This window comes from Miniopterus natalensis, chromosome 3 (genome assembly GCF_054644295.1).
Source record: "Miniopterus natalensis isolate mMinNat1 chromosome 3, mMinNat1.hap1, whole genome shotgun sequence".
In the NCBI taxonomy this organism is placed as follows: Eukaryota; Metazoa; Chordata; class Mammalia; order Chiroptera; family Miniopteridae; genus Miniopterus; species Miniopterus natalensis.
This window is the reverse complement of record NC_142083.1, coordinates 65,716,808-65,734,736: the sequence shown is the minus strand read 5'-3', so window position 1 is coordinate 65,734,736 and position 17,929 is coordinate 65,716,808. Positions and strand designations below refer to the sequence as shown.

At 40.2% G+C, this 17,929-nt stretch overlaps 1 protein-coding gene across 1 annotated transcript in view; it reads left to right on the top strand.

Annotated features, from left to right (window-relative positions):
* The first annotated feature begins 7,098 nt into the window (after positions 1-7,098).
* DTWD2 (DTW motif tRNA-uridine aminocarboxypropyltransferase 2) overlaps positions 7,099-17,929 on the top strand; it is a 67,522-nt gene continuing 56,691 nt past the window's right edge. Inside the window, exon 1 of the mRNA XM_087815505.1 lies at positions 7,099-7,319. Coding sequence (XP_087671631.1) covers positions 7,099-7,319 — 221 coding nt within the window. The remainder of the gene's footprint in view (positions 7,320-17,929) is intronic.

The window sequence follows — 17,929 nt, the reverse complement described above, 5'->3', positions numbered from 1 at the left end:
GAGAGGGAGAGAGAGATAGAAACATCAGTGAAGAGAGAGTCATTGATCGGCTGCCTCCTGCATGCCCCCTGCTGGGGATCCAGCCCGAAACCCAGGCATGTGCCCTGACCAGGAATTGAATCCCGATTGCCTGGATCCTAGGTCGACCCTCAACCGCTGAGCCACGCCCGGCTGGGCTGTAAAGTTGTTTTGATATAAGAATGAAGTAAGTTGTGTCAGGATATCGTGATCTCATCTGTTGTTGTTGATGGGCCCTCAGCAACTGCTAGGTAGGGGCCTGCTGGGGGCTTATCCATAAGAACACGTGGAGAAACAATTATGGCGAGGGGACATTTAGACTATAAATAAAGTTTGTGAGGACTATTTGAGAGTTTTGGGATGGGCAAAGCGCAGTTTACTGACCAAAACAGCTCTTCAGAGGTCTTGGGACATTTGCTCCTGCTGTGGCCAAGAGCACTCTTTGGTGAGCACTGATGTTAAAGGATGCAACAGCTTGGGGAAGAGAAGGTACATCTGTTTCTGCCTCCTAGTAGGCACGGGCATAAACCATGCAATGACGCCTGGAGTGATAACCCCCAGTGCAGCCTGGCCTGCCAAGCTTCGCCAGCACCTTTGTTCCCTAGAAACCTGCTCTCGGGACTTTTGTTTTTCCAACAGCATCTGAAAGTTAGCTTCTGCTTGGTTAAGCTGGTTCTCTCAAGAAACCAACCTCATATAAAAGGCACACCTTAAACTAAATTTGGACTTTATTTCGTTCATCACCCCTTGCCTGGAACAATAGTGTGGCTGATTTGCCTTATGCTTGGAATACGGTTTTTTAAATAAAAATTTGGCTTATTAAGAGATATTATCCTGTATGCTATTGACTTGTGAAAAGCCTTCAGTGAGCCTTTGTTAAATAAATTACTGGCAAAGACAAATCAGTCTCTGAGCATGATTTTGATGCCCCAAACTAAACAAAACACAAATTTATATATTACATGAGGAAATAAAGTTTTCTCTCTTCCTTCTCAATAGTAGTATCTCTTTTTGTAGTGTATGCCTGTAAGAATCAGGAATGTAATGTCTGTTTCTGACTCACATTATATAAATTCCAAAATTACAATCATATTTAGGCCAGTAAATAGAGACTATAAACATTATTAAATTGTCTTAAGATAAATAAAAATAACAGAATATTTACTTTTAGTTGCCTTGGAGGAGCAAAAAAGAAATTGCTTTGCTGGAGATTGTTAATCTAAAAATAAAATACCTTTCAAAGTGAGAGGCAACAAACCTCTCTTTATTTGAGATAAAAAAGAATAGCTATTCTGGAAGCACTGATTTAGACAGAAGCCCTGTTTTGATAAGGAGACAAAGGAAAGGGGTATTTATGAGAAAGGGAAGAAGGACAATTACATCAGTAGAAGAAAGGCCTTTCTATTAGTACAGAAAAGCTAACATAGTGATACTAATTCTAAATAATTTTCATTCTGTGAGTCTCAGTCTTATAGTCATAATACCTGCTTTCTTGTTATCTTTGCAAATAGTTCTGTGGAACACAATATTGTTTTAGGCCCAGCCCAAAGATTGTTATGCCCTAATTTAACATTCCAAAGATTTGAGGCATAGGTATGCAGGGCATTTCTTTTGGGATGGCAACGCTGGCTCCATTTTAAAGTGGCTCCGTCTATTTTTTTTATTTTTATTTTTTTACTGTGAGGCTCCTCAGGTAATTCCAAGGTAAATCAGGCTGGAGAAGTACTATGTCAGATGATCTTTAAGTTCCCTTCCTGCTCCAAAATTAGTTGTTTCTAATAATAGAGTTAATTTTTGTTTCATTCAAATAATTAAATTAAAAAATTGCTAGTTGTTTGAACTGTATTTTAAAATTTTAATTATTTAACTCTCAGTAGGGATATTCAAGTCAAAATGTAAAAATGAGTGTCTCCTGTTATAATACTCATTTGTAAAGCAAACAAATCCAAGCAAAGAAGCAGCTTTAAAAAATAATCCTGTGAGTGGAGGTTCAAAATTACATGTATAGATAAGGGATAATAAATTTCCAAGTTAATTAAACCTAAAATTTTAAGAAAATATGAAAGCCAAACTTCATAGCCAGGAAATGTAAAAATTAGAATAGATCCCTGAGGAAGCCCAGGGGAAAAAAAAAAAAATAAGGGTTTTGTTTTTTTTTTTTTACATAGAGTTGGTGTCAGGAAACTTAAGGAAAGAAAAATAAAAGCATTATACCAATGGTATAACTAATGAAGAAATGGTGCAGGTGACCTGGGAGACAAGCTGGGTGACAGGCATGAATTGTGAAGGAAGGTCCTGCCTTGAGAAAAAGAATCTCACCCCCTTCACTGGAGTTAGAGGGAGCAGCAAATGGTCTAGGGGCTTAGTGGTTGAGGGAGAGGCCGTCATTTCTTCATCATCAACTAGATAATTTAACAACAATTTATGCAAAATAATCACTGCAGATGTACTTAGGGAATATACAATAAATAGGATCACTACCAATTCACATAAAAAAAGCTCAGAACATGCCATCCCAAATATATGTTCTAATATAAAAGCAAATTGATTTCACAATTTCTTTGGATCTTCCCCTTCATGCCTTATGAAGGCTCCTATGTCATGATGTATCTTAAGTAAAGGTAACCCAAGGAAACTACCTTCCCCTTATATTACTTGACATTCAAGAGCCTTTAACACCAAATAGTCAGTATGCCAGAGCAGCATATACTTGGGGTGGTTTATAGAAACCACCTTCCCCTTATATTACTTGACATTTTAGAACATTTTAGGTATTGATGCCTAGTTGTTAATGTTCCACATTCTTCTTTCTAAAAATTAGGTTCACATGGCCATTGTGAAGAACATTTGTAAGATACAGGAAACACACACTCCCTGAGATACCTCTAATCCCAGCACCCTGATATAAATATCAATAATATTTTTGGCATATATATTTACATTTTTTCCTATGAAGTTTGTATGAATTTGCAACTTTAACTTTAGATGTGCAAATGTGGAAGGCAAGATTTTGGCCTTCATGATCTGCATGCCCTGGTATTATGCCTGTGACTGTTACTTTACACAGTAAAAGGGAATTAAGGATGCAGATGGAATTAGGTTGCTAATCAGTTAACAAAATAGGAAGATTATCCTGGATTACTTGGGTGGAAATGGAAGTAGAAAAGGAAGAGAAATGCGACTATGAGGAAGAGGCAGGAGAGATTCAAATCACAAGAGGGACTCAACCTGCCATTAGCGGCTTTGATGATGTAGCATGGGAACCCTGAGCCAGAAGGAGCTCAGAACATGCCATCCCAAATATATGCTGCTCAGGCATATTGACTATTTTGTGTTAAAGACTCTTGAAAAACAGCAAATGCAAGAACAACACTTTGATCTTCCTTATTTTTCTTAAAAGCAGGAGATGAAATACCTACATGAAAGATGTCCTTCCCATACCATAAGGAAAATACATTCTAATCAAGGACAGGAAGTTGAGATCAAGAGAATTCTATACAAACAGACCTTGTTAAAATAATTCTTATCTTCCTTTGGCCTGCCCACATAGTTGAGTCACTTTTCACAATTGCCCCTCTTTGTTCTAATATAAAAGCAAATTGATTTCACAATTTCTTTGGATCTTCCCCTTCATGCCTTATGAAGGCTCCTAAGTCATGAAAAGCTTATGTTAAATAAATGTGTATGCTTCTCTTCTGTTTATTTGTATTATATCAATTTAATTCTCAGGCCCAGCCGAAAGGAACCCTAAGAGATTTAATAAAGATAATGACTTGCTTCCCTACAAGTCAAGGAACATGGGTGCCCTCTAGAAGTTGGGAACAGCCCTCTGTTGGCAGCCAGCAAGTAAATAACAACCATGAGAGACTGAATTCTGCCAACACCTGAAGGATGAGCAATGAAACCTATTGTCCTTTAGAGCCTTCAAGGGAATGCAGCCTGCTACCGCCTAGATTTTAGTCCTATGAGATCTATGTCAGATTCTTGACATACCGAACTGTAAGGTAATAAATGGGTATCTTTTTAAAAATAAATGTTCTTTATGATTTCAGAGAGAGGAAGGGAGAAGGAGGGAGAGAGAGAGAAACATCAACGATGAGAGAGAGTCACTGATCAGCTGCCTCCTGCACTCCCCCCACTGGAGATCAAGCCCAAAACCTGGCCATATGCCCTGACCAGGAATCCAACCGCCATCTCCTGGATCCTAGGTCGATGCTCAACCACTGAGCCGCGCCGGCTGGGCAATGTGAATTGTTTTAAACCACTAAATTTGTTAGAGGAGCAATAAAAACAAATAGAGCAAGAAATTTTATATCTATTTCATTTAAACCAAAATTTATCCAATGCTGAATCCTCATCTGCTGGGTTGGCAGGGTAATCAGTCCCAGACACTGTTAAGGCCCTTCCTCTACCAGTGACATACAAGTTCCCAAAGATCTTGCCATATGCCATGTTGACCTAAAAGTAAAAGGCAACAAACACTTATTTGAGATCCAAAACAATAACTATTCAGGAAGCACTGATTTAGCAGAAACTTAAATAGTGTACCTATAAGGAGGGTATTTATGAGAAAGGGCAAGGGAACAATTACATGAATAGAAGGAATTTCTATAGGTGCAGATAAACTAACATAGTGATGCTAATTCTAAAGGTCTTTACTTTTCAGTCCTGCTTTCTTGTTATCATTGCAAACAGTCTGAAATACAGTGCTACTTTAGGTCCAGTCCAGGGGTTATTTGGCCCAGTTTCAACATTCCAAAAGTTTGAGGAGTAAGGTGTACAAGGCAGTTCCTCTGGGATGGTAGCTCCGAGTCCATTTAAAAGTGGCTCCGTTTACATTATTTTTCACAGCCAAAACTTCAGGGAGGGCTCTTGTACCTTCTACCATCATTTGCTACCGATGAGATGCCGTTGTTTCTGCCATCCTGGCCCCATGTATTCTAGTGGTAGCAGCAGGATCTTCACAAGGCTGGGAAACCTGGGGTGTAGGGCACTACAGGGGTGGGGTTTCAGTTGTCCTTTGTCCCCTTCCCAGTTAGGAGAAATCTTCCTTCTAGCAGTTTTTGCATTTACCCCCAAAGGCACTTATCCATCTCCCCTATACTCCTCCCCACACAGGCATACAGGCTTGATATTCTAAACAGTTTTTGGCACTCCAACTCTCCTGAGACAAAGAATCACAATGCTCTGGTAACCTACTAGGAGTTGGGAGATAAACAAAACATAAATTAACATCTCAATAGATTGTTTTGCAATATTACAGAACTAATAAATTGGTTGTATCCCTTAAAGGAACGTTTACTCCCCTTCTTGGTATCTTGGTATTTCCCAGAGGCTGGGTCGCTGATGAAGACCCATGCTTCTCGATATCATGCTTCATAAATCTGGATATTGGGTGAATTTCTTGCTTTCCACAGGAGAAAATAACTCTTCCCTCGCCTCCCCCCCCCCCCCCCCCCAATTTTGGCTGTATCCCTCCTGCATGGGAGTTTTCTTTGATTCTGGCCAACCTCTGGGAAAATGGGTTATACAGAAACAAAGATGGAGCAGGGGAGTGCTTATGTGCTTATGGTAAAATCCTAGGCAAGAGATGATCGGGCTTGAACCAGGGCAGAAGTAGTAGAAAGGATAAATGGTTATATTTTGAATACTTTCAAGGGTAGAGCCAGTGATCTGACATGGGATGTTAAAGTCAAATATAATAAGTAGGCTTGTCAGGACTCATCTTCTTTCACATACCTCATAGTTGGGAGTTCGGAGGGACCACAAATGACTTAAGAGAACATTTCACATCTTGAAACTAGAATGAGAGTTTAAAGGTTGTCACGTGAGAATTTAATTTTAGTAGTTAAAAAGTTGGTTCACCAACCTAAATCTGCAGCCAATATTTATTTTCAGATTCATCTCCCTTTCTGCAGTCTCTGGATTTTGATTATTTCCCAATTCCGGCTGGCATAAGGGCCAGTTCTGTCTCCCATCCTACATCCAGGACCTGTGAATATTTCAGCTTTTTCCTATCCCTTCCTTACGGTAATAGTCCAAAAGAAATGACGGCTGCTGCTTGCAGGGGAAAAGAATACAAGATAGTTGGAAACAATAGCCTCGTGTTCTATTCACAAGCTCGACTTTAAGATTACTAAAAACTTAATAGTGAAATGAACACTTTAAGAAATACAATACTGCTCTATTACTGTTAATGGTAAATCTACTTTATTGGTAGAAGGAGCAAGTATTCATACATGTAAAGAAGCAGTATCATTTTGGGTAAGTAGAATTTCCTCTTTCATTCTACGGTGGACTTCATTTTGGCTTTTAAAAAACTGTGGGCTATACTGCTGTTATCCAGGAGCTGTCAAAACTTGGGGCAAGGTAGTTTTCTTTCTATGGCTTCACCCCCCTCACCCCCATCCATAAAATCTCAGCCCTCCTATTGCCTCCTGCTCTCAGGGGCCTTGGAAAATTTAAAACCCCATTTAACAAACATGTGGTGTCTACTGTAAAATATAGTATGCTTGATGCCGGGAGAAATACCATAGTACAGGACACAGGTCCCTGCCCTTCCAGAGCAAGAAATTCGCTTGCAAGAGGCAAGCCTGAACCCCGTGTTCAGCAAGTACCGCCTCTTCTGCGTTGGCCTTTAACTGTCCAGCGCACCAGCTGCTACAGCTGCTGTGCGCATTCACCCAGCTGATTCTTAAAGTGCCACGCAAAGGCGGAAAATGCCGGATTCCACCTTATTTCCACTTTTACATTAACAAATTCAGGAAGGTTCGCCCGGGGTTGCCACCCGCGGCGTTTTCAGAGGGATTCCCGCGCCAGCCTTGCCGGCCTAACCTCACAGGCTCGCCGGGACAACCGCATTCCCAGCCCGGTTCTGGGCGAAAGGTCCCACAAGATATTGACCAATGGGCTCGTTCCTTCTCCGCTGCGGGGCGGGACCATGAGCATAAACTTTGAAGGCCCGCCCCCGTGCGTGGCGTGCGTGCGTGGCGCCGTGCGGCGCGAGCCGGATTCTTCAGCGTGTGGCGCCCTCTGGCGGCCGCGGGGTCTCAGTGGGACAGCCGGACCTGAGTCCCGGCCATGGACCCGCAGAAAGAGGCGCGAACACCCGGGGAGCCGGTGGCGCGGCCGCGGGCCTCGCGGTCTCAGCCGCCCGAGGAGGAGGAGGAGCAGCGGCGGGAGAGCGGCGCGGCGCCGGCGGCGGCGGCCCTGGGCGAGGAGGCGGACGGCGCCAGTGCGGACGGGCTGTGGGAGCTGCCCGTGGAGCCGGCTGAACGGAGGCCCGAGTGCAGCCGCTGCAGGTGACGGCGGGGCGGGGGCGGGGACTGAGCCGGCGGCCGCGGGGAGGCACCGCCTCGGGCGTCGCGGCGCTGCGGGCGGCGGCGGCGGGCCCACCTCGCGGTGGCTGTGAGTACTTGCCGCGGCTCTTTAGCAAGCAGCCGTTCATCTGGGTTCGTTCCTATTTAGCCTCGCTTCCCGCAAGATGCCGAGCGTGTCCTGAGGTGAGCAGACCTGAGTTCCGCTGTCAAACTTGAGAGTCCGGTGGGGAAGTCAGGCTTAATGACGCTAATGCTTGTAATAGTTAACACTTTTATGCTGAAGTGACAGTCAGCTCACAAATACCCCTCCCCCCCAATGAATTAGAGGGGAGAGACGAGCCCGGGGCCGCCGCAGGAGCTGGGGTGCCTTTCAGCGTTCTGAATTCCCTCGGGAACACTGACCGAGCGCCGGCTGGGCGCCGGGCGCTGCGCGAGGCCTGGGGACGCGGGCGCGGGGCGAACGGACGCGGCTCCGCCCTCCTGGGGGCGCTCGCGGCCTAACGAGGAGCCAGTGTGTTAAACGGGCAGCGCACCACCAACTAACCCTGCTGAGTGCTCACAAGGTGCCCGACTGTGTAGGTGCTTTTTAGGATCACCCTGCTGTGCCGGTGCACTCAAGGATTCTGAGGATTGCTTTCCCCGCGCGTTTGAATGTTTTGCTCTTCAGATACACTCTTCTGTTTACCTCCTGGGTGTTGAGGATCATTTTCCTTGGTTCCCGGAGGTTTCCATCTATCGCCTATCTCACTGTTGCCCTCCACAGTTTTAGCTATTAGTGTCTCCTCTCCCTCATCTCAGAATCACTTGACAATTTGTCATCAGATATGTACTGTCCTGAAATGGCTCTCACGAAAGCCACCAGTAATCTGCATGAGATGAAATCCAGTGGATCCTTTTCTGTTCACGTTTTACTGGACTTCTTGGCAGCATTCTGCAGGTGAATACTCACTTCTTGAGACACTCTTTCTTTGGCTTTTCTTTAATTTGTATCTGACTTCTCTGCCCTAGTCTTCTTTGCCTCTTCTACTCAAACTCTAAATGCTGGGCTGCTTCTTGTCTTGATTCTAGATTCTCTTCTAACCACACACGCTTCCCACAGGTGATGGGTAAGTTTTTACCTCTACTGCAATATCTCTACCCCAGCGATTTTCAACCTTTTTTATGTCACGTCACACATAAATTAATTGCTACAATTCTATGGCACACCAAAAAACATACCTTTTGCCAATCTGACAAAAAAATTGGTATAATTTTGATAAATTCACACCTGACCACTATTGTTGTGTTCACTGTTGTCATTTTTTTGACAATCTAAGGAAAAAGAGCTCAGTGCCCCAGACTAAAGAGTCAGGTAGTGCATGTTTTAAAAATTCTTACAACATACCTATTGAAAATTGCTGCTTTAGCCCGTACTTTTCTCATGAGTACCAGACTTATGCATTCGTTTAACCAGTGTTTATTGAGTGCTTTGCTAATCACTGCTAATCCAGTGGAGTCTGTGTCCATATGGAGTGTTCGGTCTGTTATTGGATACAGGTAATAAACCAGTAAACAAGAAACCAAATATGTAGTTACATTTTTGAAAAACACACACCAACAATGAAGAAAAGGAATGGGTTGCTATGAAAAAAAATAGCATGAGGGTATCGGGAAAGATTTCTGAGGAGACAGCATTTATGTTGAAATTTGAAAGCTGAGAAGGATCCAGCTAGGAGAAAAGCAATCCAAGAAGGGGAATCGGACAGGCTGGCTGAAGGTATGGACCACTTCAGTGCTTACTGAGAGGACCCTACTTTGGACATTTTGACCTTTTCCCAGGACTGGATTGTAAGAGCTCAGAAGAAGGGGTGTGAGTGTAAGGAACTTTCTGTATTTTCTAAGTGCGCCGTGAGTGGTAGACATTAGGCTTTTGAGGAGGATGAATAAGTTGTGTCTAGAAGGGACTGGATGTATGAACAGAAGGGGTGTTGAATACAGTTTATTTAAAGAAGTTGTCTAAAGGTGTTAGGAGATAACACTAAAAAATGCTAAAAGGAAAGTGTTTCAGATCTAAATCCAGGGCTAAATTATCATGCTAACTTTATCACGTAGTTTTTAGTCTCCTATGTTTAGCAAAGATTTATAATTTTTCTGATCTGCTTTCCCCCTTTAATAGACTTTACTTTTTTAAAAAAAGATTATTGAGTTTTGGAGAGAGAGGAAGGGAGAGGGAGAGAGAGAGAGAGAGAGAGAGAGAGAGAGAGAGAGAGAAACATCCATGTGAGAGAGAGACATCTATTGGCTGCCTCCTGCACAGCCCTACTGAGGTTGGAGCCCCAAACCCGGGCATGTGCCCTCACGGGGAACCGAACCGGCAACCTTTCTGTGCTCGGGGAGATGCCCAGTCATCAGTACAATAGACTTTATTTTTTTAGAGCAGTTTTAGATTTACAGCAAAATTGAAGTGGAGGGTACAGAGATTTCTCATATACCCCTTGCTCCCACCCATGCATAGTTTCCTTCTTTATCAACATTCCCCACCGGAGTGACACATTTATTACAGTTGATGAACTACATTGACTCGTCATTATCATTCAAAGTCCATAGTTTACATGAGGTTTAACTCTTGGTGTTGTGCATATTTTAAGTTTGGACAAATTTCTAATAATATATATCCACCATTATAGTATACAGAGTATTTTTATGCCCTAAAAATCCTTTTTGCTTTGCATTTTCACCCTTCCATACCCCCTAACCTGATCTGCTTTTTTAAAAATAGAAATGACTTGCTACATTTTAGCTTGTTTTCAGTCACATTTAGTTAATATTTTAGGGTTATGATTTATGCCAACATTTCTGCACTTTGCTTTCTCTAGTAAAATTTTCTATCTTTTAAAAGCTCTTCTCCCTGTTGGCATTCTGTGCATTTTGTTTTAATTGGTTAGAATATAATTCTAGAAATATGGAGACTATTAGGTGTTATCAATAAAATATAAACTAATGGGTGGCTCTTTATATTTTATTTCATTAGGCTATTAGGGTTTTATTAGTTTTCTGGGTGAACTTCTTTACATTTATGCTTACAATAATTTTAAAAACTAAAAAGCATTCTTATATTTGAGTGATCACTAAGTCACAATTACTTGGCCATTTATTAAAACAGTATTCCTTTCTCTAAACATATAACTATAATTGTCACAGCCTAGGGAGTTCCAAAAATTGCTTTTGCTCAGGAAGTTCAAGGTCAAATTAACTTCTCAGCAGAATTGTGCTCTTTAGAAATATAACATGTCTTAAACATGAATGGAATATTCTTTAAAAGATTCCAAATTAGTTTGTTATTGCAAGATACAGCTTTTATAAAAAGTATGTTCCTGTTAGAGGGAACAGCGTGTAGAGTAGTACAGTGTGTAGAGTATAATGTATTTGGAGAGGTTGGCAGAAATGAGGTGAGAGACGATGCTGCGGAGATTAGTGATGATTGCATTGAGAAGGGCCAAATAAGCTTTGTTAGGTAGTTTGAGCCTAATGCACTAGAACCCAACAAACCAGCCACTGAAGTATTTTTATATTTGATGGGGTGACAAGTTTGACTTCTACAGGTGGCTTTTATCTATTATAATTTATAATGCAATCTGTTTAAAAAGTGCAAACTGGAAGGTGACACAGTAGTGAAAGGCTTGACTAGGAAGAGTTAGGGCCTCATTCCAGTAAAGATGCTAAATTCTGAATTATATTTTATATCTTCTGTGGATATTGCTATGAGCCTGAGGACAAGAGGTAGAGGCCATTTGCAAATCATTGGTCATAAGAATAATGGAATAATGTCTAAATACACAATATTAAAAAAAACCACCATTGATCTTTTTAGAAAGAGAGAGGGAGAGAGAGAGAGAGAGAGAGAAACATCGGTTTGTTGTTCCACCTATCCATGCATTTATTTATTGGTTTATTTTTGTATGTGCCTTCAGCGGGAATCAAACTTGCACCTTGGCATATCAGCATGACACTCTAACCAACTGAGCTACCTGGCCAGGGTGGAGTATTTTTTTTTTTTAATCTGTCTGAGGGAGGGAACCAGGAGGGAAAGCACAGACACAAACTGACACAGTTCGACTTTGAGACAAAAATTTCTCTTTCTAGTGTTTTCTCACCCAAGAGTACAGGATTGTAAGGATTATAATAAACTGCACCAATGTATTTAACACCCATTTAAATACCTACCTAGGTATTTTATATACAATATTTCTTATGACAGCATTCCAGAGTTGATAGTGTTAAATGACAAGGAGGTGGAGGTAACAAGCAAGTAGCAAAATTGGGTCTCCAGCTTCAGTGCACTTGGTTCCCAGCTCATGCAAGCACTTGACCTTGCTCTACACTTCACACTTACTGAAGAAGACTTACGATTTTCTTTGCAGAGTAGTTGTAGTCACCAGTTGAAGTGGAGCCGCTAAGCCTGCAAGATCAGCTTTGATTTCTTTTTACTTTTTAAGCTGAAGTGTGTTTACTTCAAGCTTAGTAATGGGTTGCCTGAACTTCAGTATTCTCTAGCTCATCTTTTAAAAAAATTGAGATACAAAAGTATGTAAGTTTAAGATGTTGATTTGATACATTTATATATTGCAATATGATTACCACTGTGAGTGTTAGCTATCTTCAAATAATTATCAATTCTTTTTTTGAGGTGAGATTTAAGATCTAGTCTCTTAGCAATTCGGAAGTGTATAATACAGTATTGACTATAATCACTATGCTGTGCATTAGATCTCCAAAACTTACTATTTTCTAGTTTTAAGTTTGTAAGTTTTAACAACATCTGTCTCCTTTATTCCACATCTTAACCTTTTCCTTATTCTTTAAGGCTTGGATATTCTGGAGAAAAAAAGAGATTGGGTTAAGATCATTAGAGAGGGAAGGAGGGAAGACTGGGTGTTTAATAAGAATGCAGGAACCACAAACTGGCAGCCCACAGATGTTTTTGAACTGTATTCTATCAGTTTTAAATTCATTGCTAACACACCTGGCCAGCGTGGTTCAGTGGTTCAGTGTCGACCTAGGATCCAGGAGATTGAGGTTTGATTCCTGGTCAGGGCACATGCCTGGGTTGTGGGCTATATCCCCAGTAGTGAGTGCAGGAGGCAGCCGATCAGTGACTCTCTCATCATTGATGTTTCTATCTCTCTCTCCCTCTCTCTCTGTGAAATCAATAAAGATATATTTAAAGAAAAATTAGTTGCTAACAGTTAAAAATCGAGATGTCTTATATAAAAATCCACATTTCTGGCTAATGTGAGAATGGGAATATATAGGAGCATGGGGTTCACCTTCCTGAGCAATAGTCGGCTCAGCTGTGTATTGGCTGTACCCTTAGATTGGATATGATCTGCCCAGGTCACCATAGCTCCCAGTCATCCTTGCTTCATCTATGATTCACTTCCTGCCTCTTGTAGGCATTTGTTTTTGATTCTGGGTCTCATGTACGTCATTGTGGCTAGTCTGAGCAGCAGAGTAAGTCAGTCTGCAAGTTTGGTAGGTAAAAGTGAAAAGTGGTAATTCCCAAGGCAGAATAATTAAGATTGTTGAATTGGTATCAACATTTAGAATTTTGGTAAATTTAAAATCAACTAGGTTACTGATGAAACTTTTTAGGTTGAAAACTTAGATAATCTGCAAATTTAATTCTTTGTGCATTTCAAAAGTATCGTTTCCCAAGAGAAAATTATTAAGTTAATTTGTTCTTTTCTGTTAGTATAGAAAATATGTTTAATCTTTGAAGTAGTTTATTCATAATATATGTGGAAAGCTAACTGATTTACAGATTGCTTTGCAGGCTAATCATATGTTCAAAGTTGAGCAGATGATATATGTTAAAAGGGAATTTTTTCTTAATCTTAATTAAGCCTCCAAAGAGGAGTGACCAATTTTAAAAATGACATCAGAGCTTTCTAAATGTTTGATTTATTTTCCTCAAAAAAAAAAAAGAATTATTTTTACCCTCTGATAGCTGGAAGTTTTCTTCAAAGAACATCAAAGCTCATTAATTCTTTAAAGTATATTTGCCCCAAATTAATAATTCATAGCTCTGTTAGTGCTTATGTGATGAGAAAACAAATTCAGAAATATATAGTTTAAAATTTGTCATTACTTAGAAAGTTCACAGGTTACAAAGTGCTGTTACATCTACAGTTTTATTTGGTACATAAGATAGCTTTGTGATTTAAATAGTTATTCCCTTTTATAGACCCTCAAGGTCAGATGACTAGTAAGAGGTACAGCTGCTTTAGCTTTCATATTTCATTAGTACACCACGTAATAATGAATTATACTGAAATGAATAGCATGACTGCTTTTGTTTTGCCTTTGCATATAATAAATACTTCGAGTGAAGTGTTTGTCTTCTAATCCATCGATTCTTTTCACTTTTCTTTGTCCATGGCTACTTTTAATTATTTTGGGATGAGCAATTTTAATTGTTGTCTTTTTTTAAGATCGAGCTTTTATCTCCTGAATCCTTTACCTGCCTGTGGTCAGCTACTCATTTGTATTAGTGGCTCCTCACTTTTCAGTTAGAAAGGCAAATTTGTCAAAGGGGAGAGGGGTTGGGGGACTGAGTGAAAAAGGTAAAGAGATTAAGAAGTACAAATGGGTAGTTACAGAATAGTCACAGGGATATAGACAACGGCTAGGGAATATAGTCAATAATATTGTATTAACTATGTTTGGGGCCAGGTGGGTACTTGAAACACTGGGGGGATCACTCTGTAAAGTACATGATTTTCTAATCACTGTGCTGTACATCTGAAACTAATACAGAGTAATATTGAATGTAAGCTGTAACTGAAGAAAAAAAATAATATAAAAAAGATTGCTGATAGGAATTTATTTTTTCCCCCTCTGTTGAGTTTTTTGTTTGTTTTCTTGTTTCTGTTTTTTTTCTATTGGAAGCCTAGTGGAGACGTTGTGGGGAAAGAGGGAACAGTGAAGTGAAGTAAGTAGAAGTATTCCAGGATTACTCAAGGAAAGAAAGTGAGAAGATATGGAAATGAGTCTCCTTGCAAAGGGTTAAAGGGATTGGCTTGACAGAAATGTGTCTGATTTGTTTGTTTATGTGGACATGTTACTTGGTAGGCTAATGTTTTAGAAAAAATTGTGTTAATATATACATAACATAATATTTATCATTTTAACCATTGATAAGTATGCAATTCTGTAGTATTAAAATACATTCATAATGTTGTGTAACCATCACTACTATCTATACCTGAAACTTTAAAAACATTCCTAACATAAGCTCTGTATCCATTAAGTAATAATAACATCCCATCTCCCCACCTTGCCCACCCCCAGCACCTGGTAACTTGTATTCTACTTTCTGTATCTATGAGTTTGCCTATTCTAGATACTTCCTATAATCACACTATTTGTCCTTCTGTATCTGTAATTTCACTTAGAATGTTTTCAAGGTCCATGCATGTTGTAGCATGTATAAAAATTTCATTTCTTTGTATGGCTGAATTGCATGTATATACCACTTTTGTATCCATTATCCTTTTGTTTATTCATTATGCACTCATATGCACCTAAGAGTGGAGTTGCTGGGTCGTATGGCAGTTCTATGTTTAACTTTTTCAGGAATTGCCAAACTTTTCCATAGAAGCTGCAACCATTTTACATTCCTACCAACAATGCATAAGGGTGGTAATTTCTCCACAAAATTGATGGCACACAGTTACCTAAGTAGTTAACAAACAAGGCATATAACTATTAATGTACTTGAAATGACGTGTTTAAAGCAAACTCCCAAACAGAAGAAATCACAGAAAAAAATGCAGTGATTACCATTGCTCTAACAAAGTATGAATTTTGAAAAATTGAGGTATAATTGACATATAACCTTATCTTAGCTTCACGTGTACAATATAATGCTTTGTAATATATTACAAAATGATCACTACAATAAGTCCAGTAGACATTCTTCACCTTACATTTTTTTCTTCTTGTGATGAGAACTTTTAAGATCTAGTCTCTTAGTGACTTTCAAATATGCACTACAGTATTGTTAACTATAGTCATCATGCTGTACATTACATCCCCATGACTTATAACTGGAATTTTGCACATTTTGACCTACTAAACCCATTTCTCCTATCCCCCCCCCCAACAAATAATGAATTCTTTGAGAGGATAACCTAATGTAATATATACAAATTACACAGTGGCAATGATTACTCCACTACTATTATTTATTTATTTATATTTAAGTTATCTTTACTGATGAAAGTATTACAAATGCCCTCTTTCCCCCCCATTGATCCCCTCCCTCTGAACCCCTCCCCCCAGGCCTTCACCCCACTATTGTCTGTGTCCATGGGTTTGCATATATGCATATAAATTTTTTTTTTTTTTTTTAATATATCTTTATTGATTTCAGAGAGAGGAAAGGAGAGGGAGAGAGAGAGATAGAAACATCAATGATGAGAGAGTCATTCATCAAGCCCACAACCCGGGCATGTGCCCTGACTGGAAATTGTACCCCGGTTGCCTGGATCCTAGGTCGACGCTCAACCGCTGAGCCACGCCCGGCCAGCCATATAAATTCTTATGTTAATCTCTCCCCACGCACCCACCCACCCGCTGTCCCTCTGAGATTCATCAGTCTGTTCCATGCTTCTATGTCTCTGGATCTATTTTGTTCATCGGTTTATTTTGTTCATCAGATTCCACATATAAGTAAGATCATGTGACACTTGTCTGTTTCTGACTGGCTTATTTCACTTAGCATAATACTCTCAGGTCCCACCATGCTGTCTCAAAGGGTAAGGGATCCTTCTTTGTTACAGCTGCATAGTATTCCATGATGTAAATGCCCGAGAAGATGCTTGATATGATTTCAGTCTTCTTGAACTTGTAGAGACTTGTTTTGATTCCTAACATGTGGTCTGTCTTCGAAAATGTCCCCTGTGCACTTGAGGAGAATGCCTATTCTGTAACTTTGGAGTGGAATGTTCTGTAAATGTCAATTAAATCCATCTGATCTAGTGTGTCATTTAGAGTCACTGTTTCCTTGTTGATTTTTGTCTGGAAAATCCATCCAGTAAAGTCAGTGGGTGTTAAAGTTCCCTACTGTGACTGTATTGCTGTTGATCTCTCCTTTAAAGTCCTCCAGAATTTTTTTCCTGTTTTTTTTTTTTTCCCAGCCTGTTTGAGTCTTCTGTTCTGAGGTGCATTTCTTGTGGACAACATATATTTGTGTCTTGTTTTTTTATCCATTCAGCTACCCTGTGTCTTTTGTACTGGACATTTAATCCATTTATACTTAAGGTTATTATTGATACGTACTTATCTATTGCTATTTTATTTCTTTATGCCTATGTTTCTTATTCTCTCTATTTCAGCTTCTTGTAGCAGTCCCTTTAACATTTCTTACAATGCTGGTCTGGTGGTGATAAGCTCCTTTAGCCTTTTTTTGTCTGGAAAGCTCTTTATTTCACCATCTATTTTGAATGGATAGAGTAGTCTTGGCTTCAGATCCTTGTTTAGCATTACCTTGAATACTTCATGCCATTTCCTTCTGGCCTGTAGACCTGTAGAGTTTCTGATGAGAAATCAGCCGACAGCCTTATGGGAGCTCCTTTGTAGGTAACAGATTGCTTTTCTCTTGCTGCCTTTAAGATTCTCTGTCTTGAATTTTTGGCATTTTAATTATGATATCTCTGGGTTTGAGCCTCTTTGGGTTCTTTTTGCTTGAGACTCTCTCTGCCTCCTGAACTTGTGTCACTTTTTCCTTGACTAGGTTAGGGAAGTTTCCTGCCATTATTTCTTCAAACAGGTCCTCTAACCCTTGATTACTTTCGACCTCCTTTGGCACTCCTATGATGCAAATATTGTTATGTTTCATGTTGTCCCACAGCTCCCTTAGACAGTCCTCCTGTTTTTAATAGTTTTTTCTTTTTGGTTCTTTGATTAAATGATTTTTTTCTACGCTGTCTTCTAATTTGCTGATCCGATCCTCAGCTTCCCCTAATCTGTTGTTTATTCCTTCCAATGTATTTTTTATTTCTGCTCTGTCATTCTTAATTTCCTTCATAGTTTCCATTTCTTTTCTCATGCTCTTGAGCATCCTTACAATAAGTATTCTGAACTCTGTATCTGATAGATTGCTTATCTCCATTTCACTTAGCTCTTCTTCTGGAGAATTCTTTTGTTCTTTCATTTGGGGCTTGTTTTTTTGTCTCCCCATTTTGGCTGCCTGTTTGGGTTTGTTTCTGTGTATTAGGTAGATATGCTAGGACTCCCAGTCTTTTGGATGATCTCTGGTGCAGGCCAATGTCAGATGCTGTTTGTGATTGGCCTTTAGTACCCTGTTTGAAGTTTTCCACACTCCACAGTTCGTGGTACCCTCTGCTGGGGCTGGGTGTGTTTGGACAGGACCACGATATGCACCAAGGCCTGCTTTACCAAGCCCTGGGTCCAGAAGAAAAGTAGGCAAATACTCAAAGTACCCAGAGGCTGTTATTCAGTCTCTTAACGAGCCTCAGGCAGTAGAAACTCCACAGGGTGGGGTGAGAGGTTTTCCAGCAGGTTGGGGCAATTGCTCCCTCTCTACGCAA